Source organism: Hemiscyllium ocellatum, chromosome 19 (genome assembly GCF_020745735.1).
Source record: "Hemiscyllium ocellatum isolate sHemOce1 chromosome 19, sHemOce1.pat.X.cur, whole genome shotgun sequence".
In the NCBI taxonomy this organism is placed as follows: domain Eukaryota; kingdom Metazoa; phylum Chordata; class Chondrichthyes; order Orectolobiformes; family Hemiscylliidae; genus Hemiscyllium; species Hemiscyllium ocellatum.
Window position 1 is genome coordinate 17654053 of NC_083419.1, and position 21901 is coordinate 17675953.

The window sequence follows — 21901 nt, forward strand, 5'->3', positions numbered from 1 at the left end:
ACAAATGGAATTTTAACTGGTGCCAGATAGTTAACATTTTACCAATTAGAGAATAGCAGGTAAACACTTTCCCCTCAGAGGACACATTAACATGTGCAACAGGCTCATCCAATCATCTGGAACAAAAGCTGCTTCATAACTCAAGATGTTTGTGATTGTCGCTTTCAAAGTTACAATGGCATTAAAGTCAGGGGGATTATATCAAATGGAGATGGTACCAAATAAAAGACCATTTACCACCTCATTTAATTCATTAGCTAGTAATGTCCACACCGGTTCCTTGGAAAGAAACACCTCAAGCACTTACACCAACTGCAGAGTCAGAGCCCTCCACCACTACACACACACACACACACACACACACACACACACACACACACACACACACACACACACACACACACAGTCTTATACAGCATCAGAAGCACATCTCTGCTTTTGTATTATAGCCCATTTCAAATGAATTCTGACATTGCATTTGCCTTCCTAACTGCCAACTGAACCTGCATGTTAACCTTAACGAAATCCTGAACTAGGACTCCTCAGTTAGCTTCCTGAGTCTTTCTATACTGTCTGTCCTGTTCCTTACTCTGGAAACTTGGGGTGAGTGGATAGCAGTGGAGACAGTCAATGATTTCAAAAAGAAATTGAGGGAAATTAATTTGCAGAGCTATGGGAATTGAGCAAAGGAGTGCGATTTAGCAGACTGCTCAGCATAAGCCAGCACAGATTTGATGGGCTGAGCAGCTTCGTTCTGTGCCAGAATGACTCTATGGCTCTGGTACTGGTCAGCAACTTTCAAGATATGCATTCACATCATTTATGGCAAATTCTGGGCTAACACAGCCAAGAACGGTGGTGGAACATTATTAAAAGAAAAAAAATGGGACATTCTTCCCTCACTTACGTGGTTGTGCCTGCATGTGACTCCAGTCCCATAGTGTAACCCTAAATATCTTCAGAGACACTATTGATGGATAACTCATGCAGCAGTGAGTGTCACCCACATTTTAATAAAAAAGGAACCCACTCTTTGCTGAAATAATCCAAAACCAACACACCTACTCAGCTATTCCATTTTCTCTTTTAAAAAAAGCCAAGGTATTCACCTCATTTTCTCCCCAAACATTCCCCACGGCGACACTATGACTCTAAATACACCTCTGGAAGATGGTCTTTGTTTTTTTTTGTTTTGTCACGACTGAGCTGGGAGGAGTGCACCAATTGCATTTGAGTCCCAGTTCACATCCATTAATAACAAACTTTAAACACAGCCAGAATGATGTCATGACCAACTTATACAGGACTTCTGCAGGAACAGAAATTGCTGGAAAAGCTCAGCAGGTCTGGCAGCATCTGTGGAGAGGAATCAGAGTTAACATTTTGTGTCAACAAGCTGAAACGCTAACTCTGATTTCTCTCCACATATGTTGCCAGACCTGCTGAACGTTTACAGCAATCTGTGGTTTTGTTTCTGATTTACAGCATCCGCAGTTCTTGCGGTTTTTAGACAGGACTGCCTCTGGCTCAGTTTTAGAAACATTTCAGCCAGGTTTCTTTCATCAACAAATACCTTATTTATTACAAATGAAGCTCACTCAAACAAATAGATAAAGGTTATTTGCAAAAAAAAAATGGTTTAGACTGTATAAAGAAAAGTATTACAGTGGTGACCCTGGAATCTGAACGCTGTATTGTTGGAACAAATCGGAATCTGAACAATTATTTCGAGAAAACTTTGCCCTAAAATCCGAACACATTTTCAGAATCCAAACATCACGTACCGTTCAGGTCACACATTGTTTGTTCAGTTCATCCCCGGAAGTAATCGTGAAAGCATCTCTCATGCGTCCATCGCTAGTTTACCTTGTGATTTGTGCTGGGTTTTTTTAATTATCACCCTTGTGCATTCACAATTACACCCAAGAAGAGTAGTGAAGCAAATAAGTGCATTCACCATTAGCACTCCTCACTAAGGTAAATGAAGTTATTTTCATGTTAGTGCATTTATCTCTTGCTTTTATTAAAAATGTCTTGAAAATTTTTTTTTCTGGCTCCAGAAACAGATTAGTTCACTTTCCATTATTTCTTATGGGGAAAATAGTTTCGGAATCCCAATTTTTCACAATCCAAACAGCCTCCTGGAATAAATTAAATTCGGACTCCGCGGCACCACTGTACTTGTATTCGAATTTCCAAAACTTAAGGTAAAATGAGTAACAGGCAAAACGATGGCGGAACACCTGACAGAACACATCAAATTACAAATGAGATCAAATGGATTGCATGGATTTCTCAAGCAATTCCCTTCAGACTTTAGTGTCACTGTGGTCACCAAACCATGTTCAAACATCACGAAGGAATACAGTTCTTCACTTTTGATGACCTGTCCCCGAATCTCTCTGAAAATCCACTCCATCGTGGATTGCCTCAACGACTGCTCGTGTTCTGGAGATCTACTCTCCTTTATTGGGAGTATACTCCCCTAGATTCTCAGAAACTGCACTCCTAGATATAATCACCTTTTCACAAACAGCAAGCTCACTACAACTCTAGACCTTTTCCTGAGCTCCAACCACCCGAACGCTCTTAGACCTCCCTGAGTCCCAACAAGAAAGAACCTGTGTAGATGAGTTGCTTTTAATAAGATCAATGCCAAGAAGACTGCATGATTCTGGCATGGTGCCCACTTTTCTTCACCTATATACCATCTTGTAATCTCATCGCCTGGCACCGTTAAGCTCCTCTTCAGTGACCCTGGAATTGTGTCGAGTGCCCTTTCACAATCCTTGGAAAAGACCTCGTCCTGATTGCAAGGCAGAATTGAATGTAACTAGCATTTTAGAACAGTTAACTATAATCATCCCTTTGACATCTGTTATTTAAATATTACCATTCTCACAGGATGCTGGCTTACAGAACAAGTTGCACACAACAAAGTGAAAACAATATATCAGTTTCATTGCAATATGTTTCATGTCCATATTTCAACCAGATGAAATCATTCCATTACTTATCCCCAAAAAAAACTCAAAATTGAAAAATAAACCCTGTTATACCTTCTCTTCATTTTTTTTTCTGTTCTAGTGGAAACAATGCCAAGTGTGTTCATTTCACGTCCTTGTCCTGGTGATTCTACACTGTCCAGCGTCAGTGGCTTTGTGGTCTTCCTGTAATTGGGTACCGTGTACATAGTCTCTAACTGTGAACTGACACAGTGTTCTGTATTAGTTAATGGTTACTGCTTTATTCTAGTATTCTCCAAGCTGATTAAACCAAAAACACCTTCTGTGGGTTTTAGCTTTCTGCCCCTGAACCTTCAATGAATGATGTGGATGAACCCCTGAGTGTAGGTGATCATGTGGCGCTGTGGTAAATACCTCTACCTATGTTCCTCTGCTCTGGATTCAAGTCTCTCTTTGAGGCTGCTTGACAACAGAAAGTGTGCTTATGTTGTGAACAGTCAAATTGATTGTCAGTCTGTAAATTCTTCAAATATGGCTGGCATGAGGAGTTGGAGTTACCTGGTCAGCTATCCTGCAGAAGGCAATGGCAAACCACTGTAGTATACTGCCCATAATCATGGACCAATCCAGTGGAAATTCGTGCTCACCATGCCTTCATCGAGTTTAGTACCTGGAGCTAGTGGATCGGGAGCATGAGAGTGTGAGACTGCAAGGGAGAGTGACAGAACATGTGAAAGGGTGCATGCAGGAGACAGCGTGTGAGAGAAAGAGAGAGCACGAGAAAGACAGAGAGAGAGAGAGAGAGAGAGAGCAAACCACCAGGGTCCTTCTACCTCTCAACCACTTCCCATCATGGACACCAGTGTTCGAGAACATTACAGATACACTTTGGAACTTGAAATCAGAGCCCCAGCATTGCTCTAGGGCTTAGCTCCTCACAACAGAAGTAGCTGAGAAAGTCAGTCCCAGTCACGATGGACTGAATAGCCATCACAACAATAAATCTTTCTGTGTTTCTAAAGTGAGTCATGAGTCAGGCACCATCTGCTTCCAAATACAGCTGCAGGTCCCATCATTCAAAGTGTCTTTGCGCTGTTGTGTTTTAATATCAGTTTCCAAATCTTTCATGAGCAGAGACCAAGTCCCGTGTTAATCAGGAAACAATCAACTGCCAATCAAACCTCACGAAAAAAGCAAAAATTTCAAAACTAATTCATGCACCACTGAGGGTCTCACTGAACTGACTTTCAACTTCTTTTTAAAACGGTTTTCCCTGGAGCATCGGAGACTGAAGGGTGACTTTATCAAGGTTTCTAAAATCATGAGGGACATGGATAAGTTAAACAGACAAGGTCTTTTCACTGGGGTGGAGGGGTCCAGAGCTAGAGGGTATAGGTTTAAGGTGAGAGGGGAAAGATATAAAAAGGAACTAAGGGAATGCAGTCTAAAAGGGTGCAAAGGGTGGAACGTGTATGGAATGAGCTGCCAGAAGAAGTGGTGGAGGCTGGTACAATTACAATATTTAAAAGGCAGCTGGATGAGTATATGAATAGGAAGGGTTTAGAGGGACATGGGCTAAGTGCTGTCAAATGGGAGTTAATTTAGGATCTCTAGTCAGCATGGACAGGTTGGACCGAAGGGTCTGTTTCCGTGCTGTACATCTCTATGACTCTTTAACACAGAAAGATCCCCTCAATAGCTTTGCTTTTGTGCAAAAAGTAAACTCCAGCAGCTCTGCCCCCAGCACATCAAAGTGGTTCAGACTGTTCACGTGTTGTCAGATTGCTTTTCCCATTGGCATCTTGAATGTATTGCTTTGGGTCTCACTCTGAGTCTGTGTCTCTCCAACATCTCCTCCGATTTCTCCTTCTCTATTAATATATCCCTCTCTCATCAAGCTCTCCCTAATATAACCCTCTAAATTCATGATATAGGATTGGAATAGGCCATTCAGCCCATTAAATCTTCACCACTGATAAGATTGTAACTGATCTGATAATCCTCAAATTCACATTCCTGCCTTTTTCCCATAACCTAGGATTTCTTCATTACTTAAAAATCTGTCTAGCTCAGCCTTGGATATACTTAATGACCCAGACTTTACAACCCTCTATGCTAACCTGATAACAAGGAAGCAGAAATAGGCCATTCAGCCCATCGAGTTTACTCCATCATTCATTGAGATCATTGCTATTTGATAATCCTCAACTCTATTTTCCTGCCTTCTCCCCACAACTCTTGATTCCCAGACATGATTAAAAATCTATCTCAGCCTTGAATATACTTACGATAGTCCTCTGTAGCAAAAAATTCCACAGGTTCGCTACCCTCAGTGAAGAAAATTCTCCTCATCTCGGTCTTAAATGGATTACGTGTTCTTCTGACATGATGCCCTTTGATCTTAAGTCCTTCCACAAGGGGAACCAGCCTTTCTACATCTACCGTGTCAAGCCCCGAGGAATCTTATATGTTTCAAAAAGGTTGTCCCTCATTTTCCTAAACTCCAATGAGTACAAGCACAGCTTACTCAACCTCTCCTTATAAGAAAATCACCCCCTCCATATTCCAGACCAACAGAGTGAACCTTCTCTCCCATGCCAGTATATCTTGCTTTAGTTCAGGGAACCAAATGGTTCATCGTATTCCAGGTGGGGGCTGATGAGTGTCTTCCATACTTTGAACAAAACTTCCCCACTTTTGCACTGCATTCCCATTTGCAGCACTGCTGCCTCAAAGCACCAGGGACCCAGGTTCGAGTCCAGCCTCAGGTGACTGTTTGTGTGGAGTTTGCACATTCTCCCTATGTGGGTCTCCTCCCACAATCCAAAGACGTGCAGGTTAGGTGGATAAATGGGCATGCTACGTTTCTCTGTAGCATGCAGGGGGATTAGCCTTGGGAAAAGCAGGATTACAGGGATAGGGTAGGAGGGGTTGGTCTGGGTGGGATGCTCGGCAGTGTGGACTCAATGGGCTGAATGGCCTGCTTCCACACTGTAAGGATTCTGTTTCAGTTTAAACCCAATTCCTTCAGTCATTCTGGAAACTGCAGATTGAAATGGACTATCTTTGTTAGCCACAGTCAGTTGGCCAACTGGATGGGTCTGTACTGATTGGGTTCCATTGTTATCAATTCAGTTTCGCTTCCCACTCTTGCACTGTTACTGATGTCCCTCAAAGATTGATCCCTGGCCCCATCCTACATCCAATCTACACACTGCTCCTTACCTACAAAAAAGTTAGAACATGTATTTTGTTGACACCCAGGTCTACCTGACCACCACCACCTCTCGATGACTCCACTTGCCCCAAACTGTTTAGCTGTCTCATCCAATATCCAGTGTTGGATAAGCAGAAACTCTCTCCAGTTAAACAAAGGATAGACTGACCCTATTATAATCATTCCATGCCAGAAACTCTGTCCCCTTGTGACCATCTCCATCCCTCTCTCTCTGGATAAGGATGAATGTGTCTATTTGTTTCAAACGTGCCCTGTCGAACCTGGAGATGTCCACTCCAGCACATTCCTGCTCCAACACCTACTGCAGCCATCTTCGTATTATCATGGATCTAAACAATTGACCATCCCGATACTTACAGGAATCCTCAGCATATATCAAATATGACTTTGCCTGAGATCAGAAGTTCTGAGTATTTGTCAGAGTGAAAATGAGTCAGAAAGCAATGGGTAGACTTTTGACTTGGGCTGCGAGAGACTTCGGTTGTGGATTTTCGGTGACAAAGTTCCAGCCGTTTGTAAGAAACACATTTATTAATGGGTTATGATCAATGTGCATTTTTCTTCACACCAGCTGCTCTGTGGAAAGAGATCTGAAGTCTGCACAAGTGCCATTGAAACCCGGTGAAAGAATTCTGAGCCCCCCATTGCTCGAGTGCTTAGCATTGCAGGAAATACGCCATGTCATCTGAATAATTCTTCACAATCCTCTGTAATTAAATAACAGGTGCTCCTAGTGAGGCCCTTCACTCTCCGATAGCTCTTAATCTTCACCGTCCCCTCCAGGGAAGGGTAAAACAATACCCTATACATTAATACGTCCCATGCCTCACATCTGGCTTGGAGTATCTGCCAGCCCGACTGAACATTGTTCCCATGAACACATCCCTGCCTCCCAGTTTAATTTTCTGAATGTTAGTATTTTTTTGGAGAGTAAACTAACTGCATTCAAACACTAAGCGAGAATGTTTAAATTGCCAGTTCATGCATTCATCAACAGTCTGCCAAAGTATCTAAGGTACTTCACGGTTGTATAAACGCCAAGGTCTCTCTCTCTCTCTCATACACACGATCACAAAATCATTTTACACAAATATCTCAGAGCGAGAGATGATAGAATTTAAATTCAATTAAATAAAATCAGGAATAAAAAACTGGTCTCAGTAATGGTGACCATGAAATTTTCACTGATTGCTGTAAAAGTTGTTCTAATTCATGAATGTCATTTAGGGATGGAAATTGCTGTCCTTACCTGGTCTGGTTTACACGTGACGTCAGACTCACTGAACTGCCCTCTGAAATGGCCCGATCAAGCTGATCAGTTCAAGGGCAATTAATAAATCCTGACCCTACTAGAGATTCTCTTCCATAGAGAAATAAATTGAATAAAATACACCTACAAACGTGCGTACAGTTACGCAGACACAAACACACACACACACAATATGATATTTAACGGAGGCAACATAGGGTCTCGGATGCCAGGACGTGAGCTGAGAAAGCTGCACGTCTTGTCCTTTTAGGAAGGCCCAAAGCAGCACGTAGTGGGCCAGATGCCTTCTTCATGATCAAGGAGCCAGGGTATGGAAAACCCACCTCCCAAGAGTCACTGGCTAACCAGAGCTGACAGAATATTGTGGATCCCCAAGAGAGTCTGGTCACAGGTGAGTGTTTGGCAGGAGAGGTCCCTGTTGAGTAGGCGAAGGGCTTCATGCCCTGTTAAAGGCTTATCATAAGCACAATGGGCTGAATGACATCCTTCTGTGCTGTTTGATTCTATACTGTATTATCATACCGTGTAAGCTAACCTTGCTGACCAGTCTATCATGCAGAACCTAGTCAAATGCTTTGCAGTCCATATAGACATTCTTCATCAATCTTTGTGGTCACTTCATTAAAAAACTCAATCAAGTTAGTGATTCATGATTTCCCACACACAAAACCATGTTGATGCTCCCTAGTCAGTTCTTGCTTTCCAAATACATGTAAATCCTGTCCCACAGAATCCCCTCCAACAACTTGCCCACCACTGAGGTCAGGCTCACCAGACCATAGTTCCCTGGCTTTTCCTTACAACCTTTCTTAAACAGTGTCACCACATGAGCCACCCTCCAGTGTTTCAGCACCTCACTCATGGCTGTCAATGATACAAATATCTCAGCAAGGGGGCCAGCAATCACTTCCCTAGGTTCTCACAAAGGTCTAGGATACACCTGATCAAGTCCTGGGTGATGGTGGATGGTTGTTTAGCGGACTGGAGGACTGTGACCAATTGTACGCCACAAAGATTAGTGCTGGGTCCACTGCTTTTTGTCATTTATATAAATGATTTGGATTTGAATATAAGAGGAATGGTTAGTAAGTTTGCAGATGACTCCAAAATTGATGGTGCAGTGAATGGTGAACAAAGTTATCTCAGAGTAAAATGTGACCTTGATCAGATGGGCCAATGGGCTGAGGTGTAGCAGATGGAGTTTAATTTAGATAAATGTGAGGTGCTGCATTTTGGAAAAGCAAATCAGGGCAAGACTTACACACTTAATGGTAAGGTCCAGGGGAGTGTTGCTGAACAAAGAGACCTTGGAGTGCTGGTTCACAGTTCCTTGAAAGTTGAGTCACAGATAGATAGGATAGTGAAGAAGGTGTTTGGTATGCTTTCCTTTATTGGTCAGTGAATTGAGTATAGGAGCCAGGATGTCATTTTGCAACTGTACAGGACAATAGTTAGGCCATTTTTGGAATACACTATTGAATTCTGATCTCCTTACTCTAGGAAGGATGTTGTGAAACTTGAAAGGGTTTCGGAAAAGATTTACAAGGATGTTGCCAAGGTTGGAGTGTTTGAGCTACATGGAGATGTTGAATAGGCTGGGGTTGTTTTCCCTGGAGCATCGGAGGCTGAGGGGTGACCTTACAGAGATTTATAAAATCATGAGGGGCACGGATAAAATAAAGAGACAAGGTATTTTTCCTGGGGTGGGGGAGTCCAGAACTAGACGGCATAGGTTTAAGGTGAGAGGGGAAAGATTTAAAAGGGAACTAGGGGGCAACTTTTTCACACAGAGGGGGGTACATGCATGGAATGAGGAAGTGGAGGAGGCTGGTACAATTGCAACATTTAAAAGGCATCTGGATGGGTATAGAAGGATATGGAAAGGGTTAGAAGGATATGGGCCAAATGCTGGCAAATGGGACAACATTAATTCAAGATATCTGGTCTGCATGGATGAGTTGGACCATAGAGTCTGTTTCCTTGCTGTACAATTTTATGAGTCTATGAATGCAGAAAGTGAAGTTGGGGGGGTGGGGTTGGGCACATAATACATGTAGCTCCCATTGCGACTTTGATAACTTGGACTATTTTCTCACCACTTGAGAACTATCTAACAATCCTCTAAAGTTGCATGTACTTGTTCTCGGGTCCAGACAAATGGTTTAATTCTATTGTATCGTGTTTCCATTCCCACAGGGGGAATAACTGAATTCTCCTTTACTCTTGCTACCTTCTGTATAATTCCATTAAAGAGAATTCATATTTCAATAACAGGCAGCAGTGGTATTTAAGGATTGTCTGGAATTTCACAGATGTTTTGAATCAATATGGGGCAGTTGTATTGCAATTACACTACACTGCCTGTGGTCCCAGTATGAAAATTAAAATAATTGACAAAATCACTGTTAAAAAGAATGGTGAGGAAACTGAGAATTAAAGGCCAGTTAACTTGATATCAGTTGTCTAGAGAATATAGGAATTTATTACTCTTAACAGGGCATACAGAAAATCATCATATGATTAAGTAAAGATGAAATGGAGTTACGAAAAGGGATAAAGCCAATGGAGCCTTGTGGGTGTAACTAAGTGGGAAAATCAGTAGATGTAACATGTTTGGACTTTTGCAAGACATTTGAAAAAGTGCCTTGCAAGATTAGCCAACCATGTTAAGAGTCATAAAGCACTGAAACAGCCCCTTAAGACCAACCAGCCCATGCCTATCATATTCCCAAACTAAACTTGTCCCACTTGCCTGGGCTTGGTCTCTGTCCCTCCAAACATTTCTGAGTCATATACTTAACCAAATGCCTTTTAAACGTTGGAACTGCACCTGCATCCATCACTTCTTCTGGAAGTTTATTCCACACATGAACCATTCTGTGTAAAACAATTGCCCCTCATGTCTTTTTTAAATCTTTCTCTTCTCACCTTTAAAATATGCCCCCAGTCATGAAATCCCCCACCCTAGGGAAAAAACACCTGCCATTTACCTTATTTATACCCCTCACGATTTAAAAAGCCACCCCCCCAATCTCCTACATTCCAATGAGAAAAGTCCCAGCCTATCCAGCCTCTCCCTATAACTTAAACCCACCATTCCCAGCAACATCCTGGTAAATCTCTTCCAAACCGTCTCCAGCTTAACAATACCCTTCCTATAACAGGGTGACCAGAACAGGACAGATTATCCCAGAAGAGGCCTCCCCAACCTGAACACAACATTCCAACTCTTATACTCCAACGTCCAAGCAATGAAGGCAACTGTGCTATATGCCTTTTTAAACACTCTGTCTACATGTGTCAAACTTCAAAGATGATGTACCTGAACCTCTAGGTCTCTCTGTTCTACATCACGATCCAAGGGCCGACACTTGGTGCATAAAACAAGCCATTTTCTAGGAAGCCAAGGATGAGTCAGTATGGTGCCAGAAAGTAAAAAGTTTGAGCCTTCACTATATCCAATTTGTGACTTTGTTGAAGGAATCACATGTAACATTTAGAAATCGTTGCTGGATGGTCATATTGCTGAAAAAAATACCTGTAGAAAATTTTTGACTTCCCCTTACATTGGCACTCATACAAATTGTCCTCATGAGTGCAAGATGAGAAGTTTTGACAAAATTTGTCTTTTTCTCCCCCCTCTCCCACAGTACTCCAGTATTCCAAGTCTTTTGACAATGTAAAGGTAGGTAGTAACATAATCTATGAGGAGGTCCCAGACCCAGCTGGGCAGCATTCTGGAAAATAGACCAGTTAGAACACAAATATTTAGCAATGAGTCAACTAGTTACAAATTGCCAAAGTGTGAGAGCAATAGACCGTTCAGCTCCATTACCAGTGGGCACATTAAAAAGAGGAGAAATAACCATTAGTCCTCCTGTGAAAACAGGAGCACATGTAATGGAGGGTAAACCACTTCCACTGACAAGAGCAGCTAAACCTTCTGCCCTTTAAATAATCCTCTTGGGTATTCTTGCTCAGGTCATTACCTGACCACAGATCATCCCTGGATACACATCATCTGTTTTGATAAATGTTCCAAGATACAGGGCTGCGTGAGAGCACAGGGCAAAATACTGAATGACTGATTTGTCTAGCAAAGAACTGGCAAAATATTTGATGGGCTGAATGGCCCAATTCTGAGTAGGATTATTCTCCCATGGGAGCAAAGTGTTACTGAAGCCTCAAAAATGTGCTGATCCCTCCCAACCACCAAAAGACCATCAGGGATAGGAGCCATTTGGCCCATCGAGTCTCCTCTGCTACCCAAAGGCTGATCTGATAATCCCCAACTCCACTTTTCTGTCTTATCCCCATAACGCTCGATTCCCCTTACTGATTAATAATCTGACTCGCTCAGCCTTGAATACGCTTAACGACCCAGCCTTGACAACCTTATGTAGTGATGAATTCTACAGATTCAATAGCCTCTGAGGAACGAAAGGAGAGTGGAGAGCTTCGCCTGAGATCAAACATGGCCAGTGACACTAAAGTATTTAGGCAGAAAGCACTTCAAAAGATTCTGGTATGTAACTTTTCAGCAGGTTGCGGCTAATCCATTGTAGATGTTCAGGAAATCTCCAGCGGCAACCAGGTAAGAACTGTTTTGCCTGCGTTAGACTAACATCACTATTCTTCCTGCATTTACACGGGTAATGCTGACTATTACAAACATGATCCACTGAGAAGATACCCCTGATAATAAAAACTTCTACATGATAATAATTGAAAGATGGGTCCTGAAGATTTCATGTGATGAGATGAGTGCTGCTGTTTAATAGTTAAACACGGTGAGTGGAGATCTGCCTTTATTCTGTATGGGGTCCTCTGGTAGATGATGCGTGAGCACTCGACACTGGATGTGTGGGCTGTATGAAATCAAGGCTGTTTCCCCTCAACCTCAATGAGCCAGAAATCCCACACACTCAGGCAACATGTTCAATGTCAAATTGCTCAGAAGGATCAATGTGCAAGGTTAACCTCCACAGACAGATGTTCCTTAAATCAAATTTTACATGCAAGCTCCTTTCTCCTCACAGGAATATACAACAGATTTCAAAATGGTAAAGGGGTGAAGGGACTTCACAAGAATCACGAATTCAAACACTGTGCAGCAGAGCCTAACTGAAACAGAATAAATACCAGAAGGACGCACAGGAGTCCAAGCACACTCACAGAGACTCCAGTCCAGGAGCCAATTAAAAAACTATTCAATTCTTGGATAAAGCTGTGGTTGTGGTCAGTCCCACGAGGGAAATATTAGAAGACTTTCCTCATTAATTACCCAGTACTCCTGCAAATGCCACATGAAAGAAGCAGTTGAAAGAAATAAGCAGTTCTTGAGTAGTTATCTTGGTTGCCTGGAGAGCTAACCCGTGAGCTGTCTGGACCAGAGGGGTCTTCATTTCCGCGCTCTCTTCATTACACACAAAATGGCAATCTTTGTTTTAGTTTCTATGTTTATATCATATAGTCACAGACTCCTACAGCACAGAGACAGGCCCTTCGGCACAAACTGGTCCCTGACGACCAAAATGTCCATCCACACTAACCCCATTTTCTTGCACTTGGCCCATATCATTCTAATCCTTTCCTATTCATGTATTTTTCCAAATGCATTTTAAATATTTTTAATGTACCTGCCTCAACCACTTCCGCTGGCAGCTAATTCCAAATGCATACCACCCTCTCTGTAAAAAAACAGCCCCTCAGGTTCCCTCTATTCTTTCCCCTCTAACCTTAAACTGATGCCCCCTACTCCTCAATTTCCCAACCCTGTGAAAAAGACTGAGTGCATTTACCCTATCCCTGCTTCTCATGATCTTATGCGCTTCTGTCAGATCCTCCTTCACTTTCCTCTACTCTAAACAATAAAGTCCTAGCTTGTCCAACCTCTCCCTATAACTCAAACCCTTGAGTCCTGGCAACATCCTTGTAACTTTCTTCTGCACACTCTCCAGTTTAATAACATCCTTCCTATAGCAAGGTGACCAGAACTGAACACAATAATCTAAGTGCAGCCTCACTAATGTCCTGAACAACCGCGGCATAACTTCCCAGCTTCTATACTTAATGCCCTGACCAATGAAGGCCAGTGTGCCAAAAGCCTTCTTCACTGCTCTGTCTACCTGGGACTCAACTTTCAGAGAACCGTACACCTGGATTCCAAGGTTCCACTACACTCCTTAAGGCCCTAACATTCACCATGAAGCTCCTATCTTGATTTGACATTCCAAAATACAAGTCCCTCACACTTTTCCATATTAAACACCATTTGCCATTTCTCGGTCAACCTCCCCAGCTGATCAAGGTCCTGCTGCAATTTCTGAACTTTCCTCACTGTCCACAACACCGCCTATTTTAGCATCATCTACAAACTTACTAATCATGCCTTGTTGATTCTCATCCAAATCATTGATATAGATAACAAACAGTAATGGGCCCAGCACTGACCCCTGAGGCACTCCACTAGTCACAGGCCTCCAATCTGACAAGGATCCTTCCACTATTACCCTCTGCTTACTGCCATCAAACCAACTGTGTATCCAATTTGCCAGCTCACCGTGTGATCTAACCTTCCAGAGCAGCCTATCATGTGGAACTTTATCAAAGGGCATACTGAAATCCATATAGAGTACATCTACCACCTTGCCCTCATTAACCTTCCTGGTCACTTCATCTAAGAACTCTAACAAATTTCTGAGGCACGATCTCCCACGCACAGAACCATTCAGACTACACCTAGTCAACCCTGTCTTTCCAAATGTATGTACATCTTATCCCTCAGAATTTTCATAAGTAACTTACCTACCACAGATGTTAAGTTTACTGATCTGTAGGTCCCAGGTTTTTCTTTGCAGTCCTTCTTGAAAAAGGGTCACAATGTTTGCTACCCTCCAGTCTTCCAGGACCTCATCCGTGGCTAATGATAATTCAAAAATATCAGCCAGGGCCCCTGCAATTTCCTATCCAGCCTCTTGCAGGGTTCTTGGATATATCTGGTCAGGATCCAGAGATTTATCCACCTTCAGATATTAGAGTAGATTACTTACAGTGTGGAAACAGGCCCTTCAGCCCAACAAGTCCACACTGACCCGCCAAAGCGCAACCAACCCAAGCCCATTCCCCTACATTTACCCCTTCACCTAACACTACAGGCAATTTAGCATGGCCAATTCACCTAACCTGCACATATTCTAATACACCCAATACCTCCCCCTATCACCAAAGAATCTACAGCCACTAAATCTAAGCTCCCTCTTTCAAAAATATCCTTAAAACACATACAGTCTGCAAATCATTCTCAGGAATATGAAGGCTGATTAAATGATGGATTTCATCAAAAGCAGTTGCAATTATATATAAGCAAATACTTTAGGAGCAGCAGGAGGCCATTCAGCCCCTCGAGCCTGCCCTGCCATTCAATCAGATGAGGGCCGATCTGATTCTAATATCAAATTCACATTTTCACCTGTTCCCTGAGATCCTTTCACCCCCTTGCTTATCAAGAATCTAACCACTTCTGCCTTAAAATCCGGTCAGTTCCGCTATAATGCAGTAGTTCCATTCTGGTGCAATCCCATGTTATAAGAAAATCGTGTAGTAGTAGCACTATTTAAACTAATGGGGCCAGGACTGTGTTATAACCAATACATGCTTTAAAACTTGGAGCTTTCGAAACAATGTCCCCAATTCGTCAACTGTGTTATAGCAAATTCACGCTAACGAAAGCGGTGGTATTGCAGAACGACCTATATACTCAAGAACTTTGCTTCCACCTCCTTTCGAGGGAGGCAATTTCAAACTCTCACAACTCTCTGTTAGAACATTTATTCTTCCATATCTGTGTTAAATGGGTGACCATTAACTTTTAAACAGTGACTCTGAGTTCTACATTCTTCCATAATAGGAGATATACTCTCCATAGCCACTCCATCAAGATCTCTCACAACCTTATGTGTTCCAATCAAGTCTCCTCTTACTCTTTGAAATCCTCATGGAGACAAGCTCAGCTTGTCCAAATATTTCCCCATGAAAAAAACCCCACCATTCCCAAGTATTAGGACAGTGCTCAGTCCATTGTGCCTCTGCCAACTCACGAAATGGGCTTCTCTTGCAAGTTATTCTTTTTCAAAAGAGTCAAACCCATCGTACAGGAGAGATCGGCACTGCCTTCCCTCAGATCAGGTCATGGTTCAACACTGCCTCTCTCTAGGTCAGCAATTTCATAGTTTCATAGTATTAGAAGCTGGAGTAGGCCATTTGGCCCGTCATTCATTAAGATCATTGTCTCAGCGCCTCCTACCTGCATTAGCCCTATAACCCTTAATTCCCCTACCAGGCAAAAACACATCCAACTGTGCTTGAATATACTTAATGAAACTGCCTCTCCTGCTTCCTTGGGCAGAGAATTCCACAGATTCACTACTCTCTGGGAAAAGAAATTCCTCCTTATCTGGTCAATGAGCTTAGCCAACATAGTTTTACCTTAACACAGAGGAAAGACACACCTAGCAAGAACGACCAGGAGAGTGCAGAGTGCTGAAGCAGCATTGCAAAACAGCAAAGGTTTCCACACGAGACATGCAGCAAGATAAGGTCAGTCATTTCACCCTTCCAGCCTAATCCACCAGCAGATCATGAAGGATTTGTGACCTATTTCTGGATACTCGCCACTGTCCACATGCCTTGATAATTCTGGTGAAAAACATTCTGTCAAACTTATTTTGAAACTTTATTGAACCAGCACTAATTGTTATTTGTGGAAAGGTGTTGCAAATTCCAATGAGCAAGTGTCTGCTCCTACCCCTCGATCCACTCCTCACACCTACAACCAGAGAAAGCTTCCTTCCATTTACTGGTTGTTCCCCTGACTATCTTTACAAAAACGTTGGATCAAAATTGAGTACAGGAATCGGGAGGTCATGTTACAACTGTACAGGACATCGGTTAGGCCACTTTTGGAATACCGTATGCAATTCTGGTCTCCCGCCTTTTGGAAGGATGTTGTGAAACTTGAAATGGTTCAGAAAAGATTTACAAGGATATTGCCAGGGCTGGAGGATTTGAGCTATAGGGAGAGGTTGAACAGGCTGGGGCTGTTTTCCCTGGACCGTCGGAGGCTGAGGGGTGACCTTATTGAGATTTATGAAATCATGAGGGGTATGGATGGGGTAAATAGACAAGGTCTTTTCCCTGGGGCTGGGGAGTCCAGAATTAGACGGCATAGGTTTAGGGTGAGAAGGGAAAGATATAAAAGAGACCTAAGGGGCAACATTTTCACACAGAGGATGGTATGTGTATGGAATGTGCTGCCAGAGGAAGTGGTGGAGGCTGGTACAATTGCAACATTTAAGAGGCATTTAGATGGGCATATGAATAGGAAGGGTTTGGAGGGATATAAGCCAAATCATGGCAAATGAGACTAGATTTATTTAGGATATCTGGTCAGAATGGACAAGTTGTACGTCTGTTCTGTGCTATGACTCTAAATCATCTCTTAACCTTCTAAGTCGCTGGGAAGTATTTTTGCTGTCCTTATCTGGTCTGGCTCTGAGCTCCAAACCACAGATTCTTAACTGCCCTCTGAAATGGCCTAGAAAGTACTCAGTTCGTGGGCAGTTAGGAATGAGCAACAAGTGACGTTCACATCCTATGAAAAAACAACAGAAATTGCAGCACAGCTGTTTCTTTGATATTTTATTGCCAATGCTACCTATCGACACATACGCCTCTGACCATCAGGAGTGTGCTCAGGCAATATTATTTTTAAAATCTGTTTGATCAGCCGAATAGAATACCAAGAAATTCAGGCATTTCTTTGAACGCTGGAAAGCAAGGAAGCAGGTCCTTTAGAGCTCTGGAATCTCACCACAACACCTTAAATACATTTAGAAAGAAAGAAAAAATTCTGACCTTGAGCGCGTTGAGGCTCTCGGAATCTGGACGAAATGGGGAAAGACAACAGGCCTGGATGTGAATAAAGGCACCATTCATTCTCTGGGAAAGACTCTGTCATCACACAACGCAAGACAGAAGTAGGCGGACAGTGAACCCCGCCTGCCATCTGCTGGCTGCTGGCTGAAATTTCAGGCAGAAACTGGTCAAGCCCGTCCCAAGAAGTGCATCCCAAGTCATTCTGCTAGTACACGACAGTTAGGTTCCTCTGCACCATGGAACACTGCACTAGAAAATCACGCAGCAGAAGATTGCTAATAGAAAATCGCTAAACCCATTCCATAGAAAGTTTGTGTTATCCAAACACAATTCCTGTGTCCACAATTCCTGAATCGCATTCTAGCCAATTCACGCTGACAAGACAAGCGTTAAAGCAGAACGAAATATACTTCAGTATGAGAATGATCATAAATTTTCTTCAAACCCAGTAACATAACAACAGCATGGTACAACTCCAGTCAGCACAGCATGAGCAAATCCTAAGAGCACAGCGATCTTATTTGGAAGTGATAACCTTTGTCTTAAATTCTCTTTCGATTTATTTTTCTTCTTCTTATATTAAGGTTGGCCATCATAGAGTCATAGAGATGTACAGCATGGGAACAGATCCTTCAGTCCAACCCGTGCATGCCGACCAGATATCCCAACCCAATTTAGTCCCACCTGCCAGCACCTGGCCCTTATCCCTCCAAACCCTTCCTATTCATATACCTATCCAAATACCTCTTAAATGTTGCATTTGTACCAGTCTCCACCACTTCCTCTGGCAGCTCATTCCATACACGTACCACCCTCTGAGTGAAAAAGTTACCCTGTAGGTCTCTTTTATATTTTTCCCCTCTTACCCTAAACTTATGCCCTCTAGTTCTGGACTCGCCCACCCCAGGGAAAAGACTTTGCCTATTTACCCTACCCATGCCCCTCATAATTTTATAAACCTCTATAAGGTCATCCCTCAACCTCCAACGCTCCAAGGAAAACAGCCCCAGCCTGTTCAGCCTCTCCATATAGCTCAAATCCTCCAATCCCGGTAACATCCTTGTAAATCTTTTCTGAACCCTTTCAAGTTTCACAACATCTTTCCGATAGCAAGGAGACCAGAATTGCATGCAATATTCCAACAGTGGCCTATCCAATGTCCTGTATAGTCGCAACATGACCTCCCAATTCCTGTACTCAATACTCTGACCAATAAAATAAAGCATACCAAACTCCTTCTTCACTATCCTATCTACCGGCAACTCCACTTTCAAGGAGCTATGAACCTGCACTCCAAGGTCTCTTTGTTCAGCAACACTCCCTAGGACCTTACCATTAAGTGTATAAGTTCCAGCTAAGATTTGTTTTTCCAAAATGCAGCACCTCGCATTTATGTAAATTAAACTCCATCTGCCACTTCTCAGCCTATTGGCCCATCTGATCCAGATCCTGTTGTAATCTGAGGTAACCCTCTTCCCTGTCCACTACACCTCCAATTTTGTATGTCATCTGCAAACATACTACCTGTACCTCTTATGCTCACATCCAAATCATTTATGTAAATGACAAAAACTAGAGGACCCAGCACTGATCCTTGTGGCACTTCACTGGTCACAGGCCTCCAGTCTGAAAAACAACCCTCCACCACCACCCTCGGTATTCTACCTTTGAACCAGTTCTGTATCAAAATGGCTCGTTCTCTCTGTATTGTGAGATATAACCTTGTTAATTATTCTGAAATTTTTATTTCTTTACCTTTCTGATTACTGTGACTTTGTACTTTTGAATTTCTGCAATGCTGGATTTTTCTAATTTTGTTTTCCTCAGAGGATGTACTCAAGAATCTTTTCCCAGATATCTTTGTGTCTAAGATGGTACAGTAAGAGGCAATTTGTAAACTGTGCACTGTAGTCATGTGAGTACATGTGTCAATAAAGCTAATTCAATTCAATTCATCTACGTCCCAGAGTCAAACTTATAACATCATAGAAGCGTCAACAAAAATTGAGGTCTAAAGATTGAAAACACCAACCCTCTCAGGTTACCAGGATTGCCGGCAAGACCAGAATTAATTGCCCTCAGGAAGCTGGTTTGTCTGTACTGCCACAATCCATACCTCAGTATTCTGTGCAAGACTCAATTCAACTAAGTGTCTTCACTGGGCAGTTAAACCTTAACAATATTGTTATGGTGTTTGGAGTCACGTGTAGGCCAGACCGAGTAAGGATGGAAGCTATCTTTCTATAAAGGACACGAGTGAATCATTTGATTTTTTATATAAATCCAACATTTTGATTCTGACTGAGACCAGCTTTTCAATTACATTTTCTCCTGCTCTCATCGGGACAATGCTGGTTCTCACCTCGAGTTGGCATTCTTGCAAATTGTCCTGATGAGCACATGATGAAAAGCTGCAATAAAATGGGATGTTTACAGAAAGGCTCAATACAACAGAACACTAATTTTAATGCAACAGGAGGGTAGCACTGCTATTTAAACACTATATCCCCATCCACCTTCCCCCTCTACCCCCACCACACACACACACACACACCACACACACACACACACACACACACACACACACAAGAAATAGGCAATAGAAACAGTGGCCTCCATCCTGAAAAAGGAGACCAACTGCAAGGACAGTGTGAAGGTGACTGGTGCTGCATTCAAATCAAAGGTGCCACAGAAGGTGGGTGGCACAGTAGCACAGTGGTTAGCACTGCTGTCTCACAGCACCAGGGACCTAGGTTCCATTCCTGCCTCAGGCACCTGTCTGTGTGGTGTTTGCACATTCTGTATCTGCGTGGGTTTCCTCCCACAGTCCAAAAATGTGCAGGTGAGGTGAATTGGCCATGCTAAATTGCCTGTAGGGTTAGGGGAAGGGGGAAAATGTAGTGGAATGGGTCTGGGTGAGTTGCTCTTCGGAGGGTCGGTGTGGACTTGTTGGGCCTATTTCCACACTGTGGAAATAAAAAAAAAGGCTGAAATAGTGCAAACTTGAATAAGTCACATCATGACTCAAAGTTTTCACATTGTTTTTCTCTCTCTCTCTCTACAGAAACTACTGAATTTCTCCAGCACTTGCAGCTTTACTTTAGGCTCTCCAGCATCTGTAATGTTTTAATTAATTCTCCTTTCAACCCTGGGCACAGAGCAAAGAAACCAATTTGTTCTGAGTCTGGATTCCTCAATGCAATAGCTCACATTGCTTCCTGGTGTTGTCAACAGAAACGGCAGCAGTATCAGTCGTTACTAAAATATGAAGCAGTTCCAAATCTGTTCCAATAAACAAAGTTCCAGCCAATTTATTCCCACTGTACATAGTTCTCCATCCAAACACCACATTAATATAAAATCCAGATTCTAAGACTCAGTTATTTATTTAAGTATCAATTCCATATAGAACCCAGAAATAGCACAGACTCCCAGCCAGGGGAGTAGATTTTGAATTATTTTTGTTGAGAATAATTTGCTGCATGAATGGGAGGGAAAAAGAGTTCTGTTGGTTGATGATTTTCAAATGTGTTCTGTTAACAACCCCTACTCCAAACATAATGTTCTCTCTTGGTGCCGCGATCTTTCTAAGGGGTTTGACTGTGAGACGACCGAATTCCTCAGTCCTGGTGAAGTTTGTACCATTTCCTGCTTCAAAAGGATTTTTATTTAAAAAGCAGAGCCTGCTTCATTGAGTCAGATTTCCTGACTGTATTGCGAGAAAAGGCAGCATCCACTTGAGGACGGTGCAAGATCTTACCAAATCATAGGCTATTATCTCCTTAAAGAGAGACAACTGGTGGTAGTTTAACTTGAGGGTCATCATTAAATCCCTACAATGTGAAAACAGGCCCTTTGGTCCAACAAGACCAGCCTAACCCTCTGAAGATCCCACCCAGACCCATTTCCCTACCTTATTACTGTACATTGACCCCTGATTAATGCACCTAACCTACCTGAACACTATAGGCAACTGAGCATGGCCAATTCACCTAACCTACATATCTTTGGATTGTGGGAGGAAACCACAGCACCCAGAGGAAACCCACACAGAGACAGGGAGAATGTGCAAATTCCACACAGACAGTCGCCTGAGGCTGGAATCAAACCTGGGTCCCTGGCGCTGTGAGGCAACAGAGCTAACCTCTGAGCCACCACTGAGCCACCGTGCCACCCCTTCAGGTAAGGGGAGAGGCTGACCTTCATAGTAATTGTAACCTAGGGGGAGAAAGGGTGCAGATAATACAGATTACGTGACCGGAATGTGAGAATGGCAGAACAATGGTGTGTCTAACTGTCAGACTGGAAACAACTGACAGTCCCACTGGGGTGAGGGGAGGGGAGAGAGGACACGGTGACAGAAAATGTAACAAGTAAGGCTAAAAGACAAGGAAACAATGGGAGTGGGTTCACAATCTGAAGTTGTTGAACTCAAGGGAGGGAAGTGTGCTATCAGAAGTTGGCCTCGCTTGGATATGGCTGTTCCCAATA

At 42.8% G+C, this 21901-nt stretch overlaps 1 protein-coding gene across 2 annotated transcripts in view; it reads right to left on the reverse strand.

Annotated features, from left to right (window-relative positions):
• The window catches only part of LOC132824885 (tetraspanin-9-like), a 193191-nt gene that overhangs the window by 127624 nt on the left and 43666 nt on the right, over nt 1-21901 (reverse strand). The window contains exon 1 of one of the 2 annotated variants that reach the window (XM_060839716.1): nt 19773-19788. The exons of the other annotated variant lie outside the window; for it this stretch is intronic. Within the exon in view, the coding sequence (XP_060695699.1) occupies nt 19773-19785 (13 nt within the window). The 5' untranslated portion in view covers nt 19786-19788. Of the gene's footprint in view, nt 1-19772; nt 19789-21901 lie in introns of those variants that run through there. 2 annotated transcript variants of the gene reach the window in all.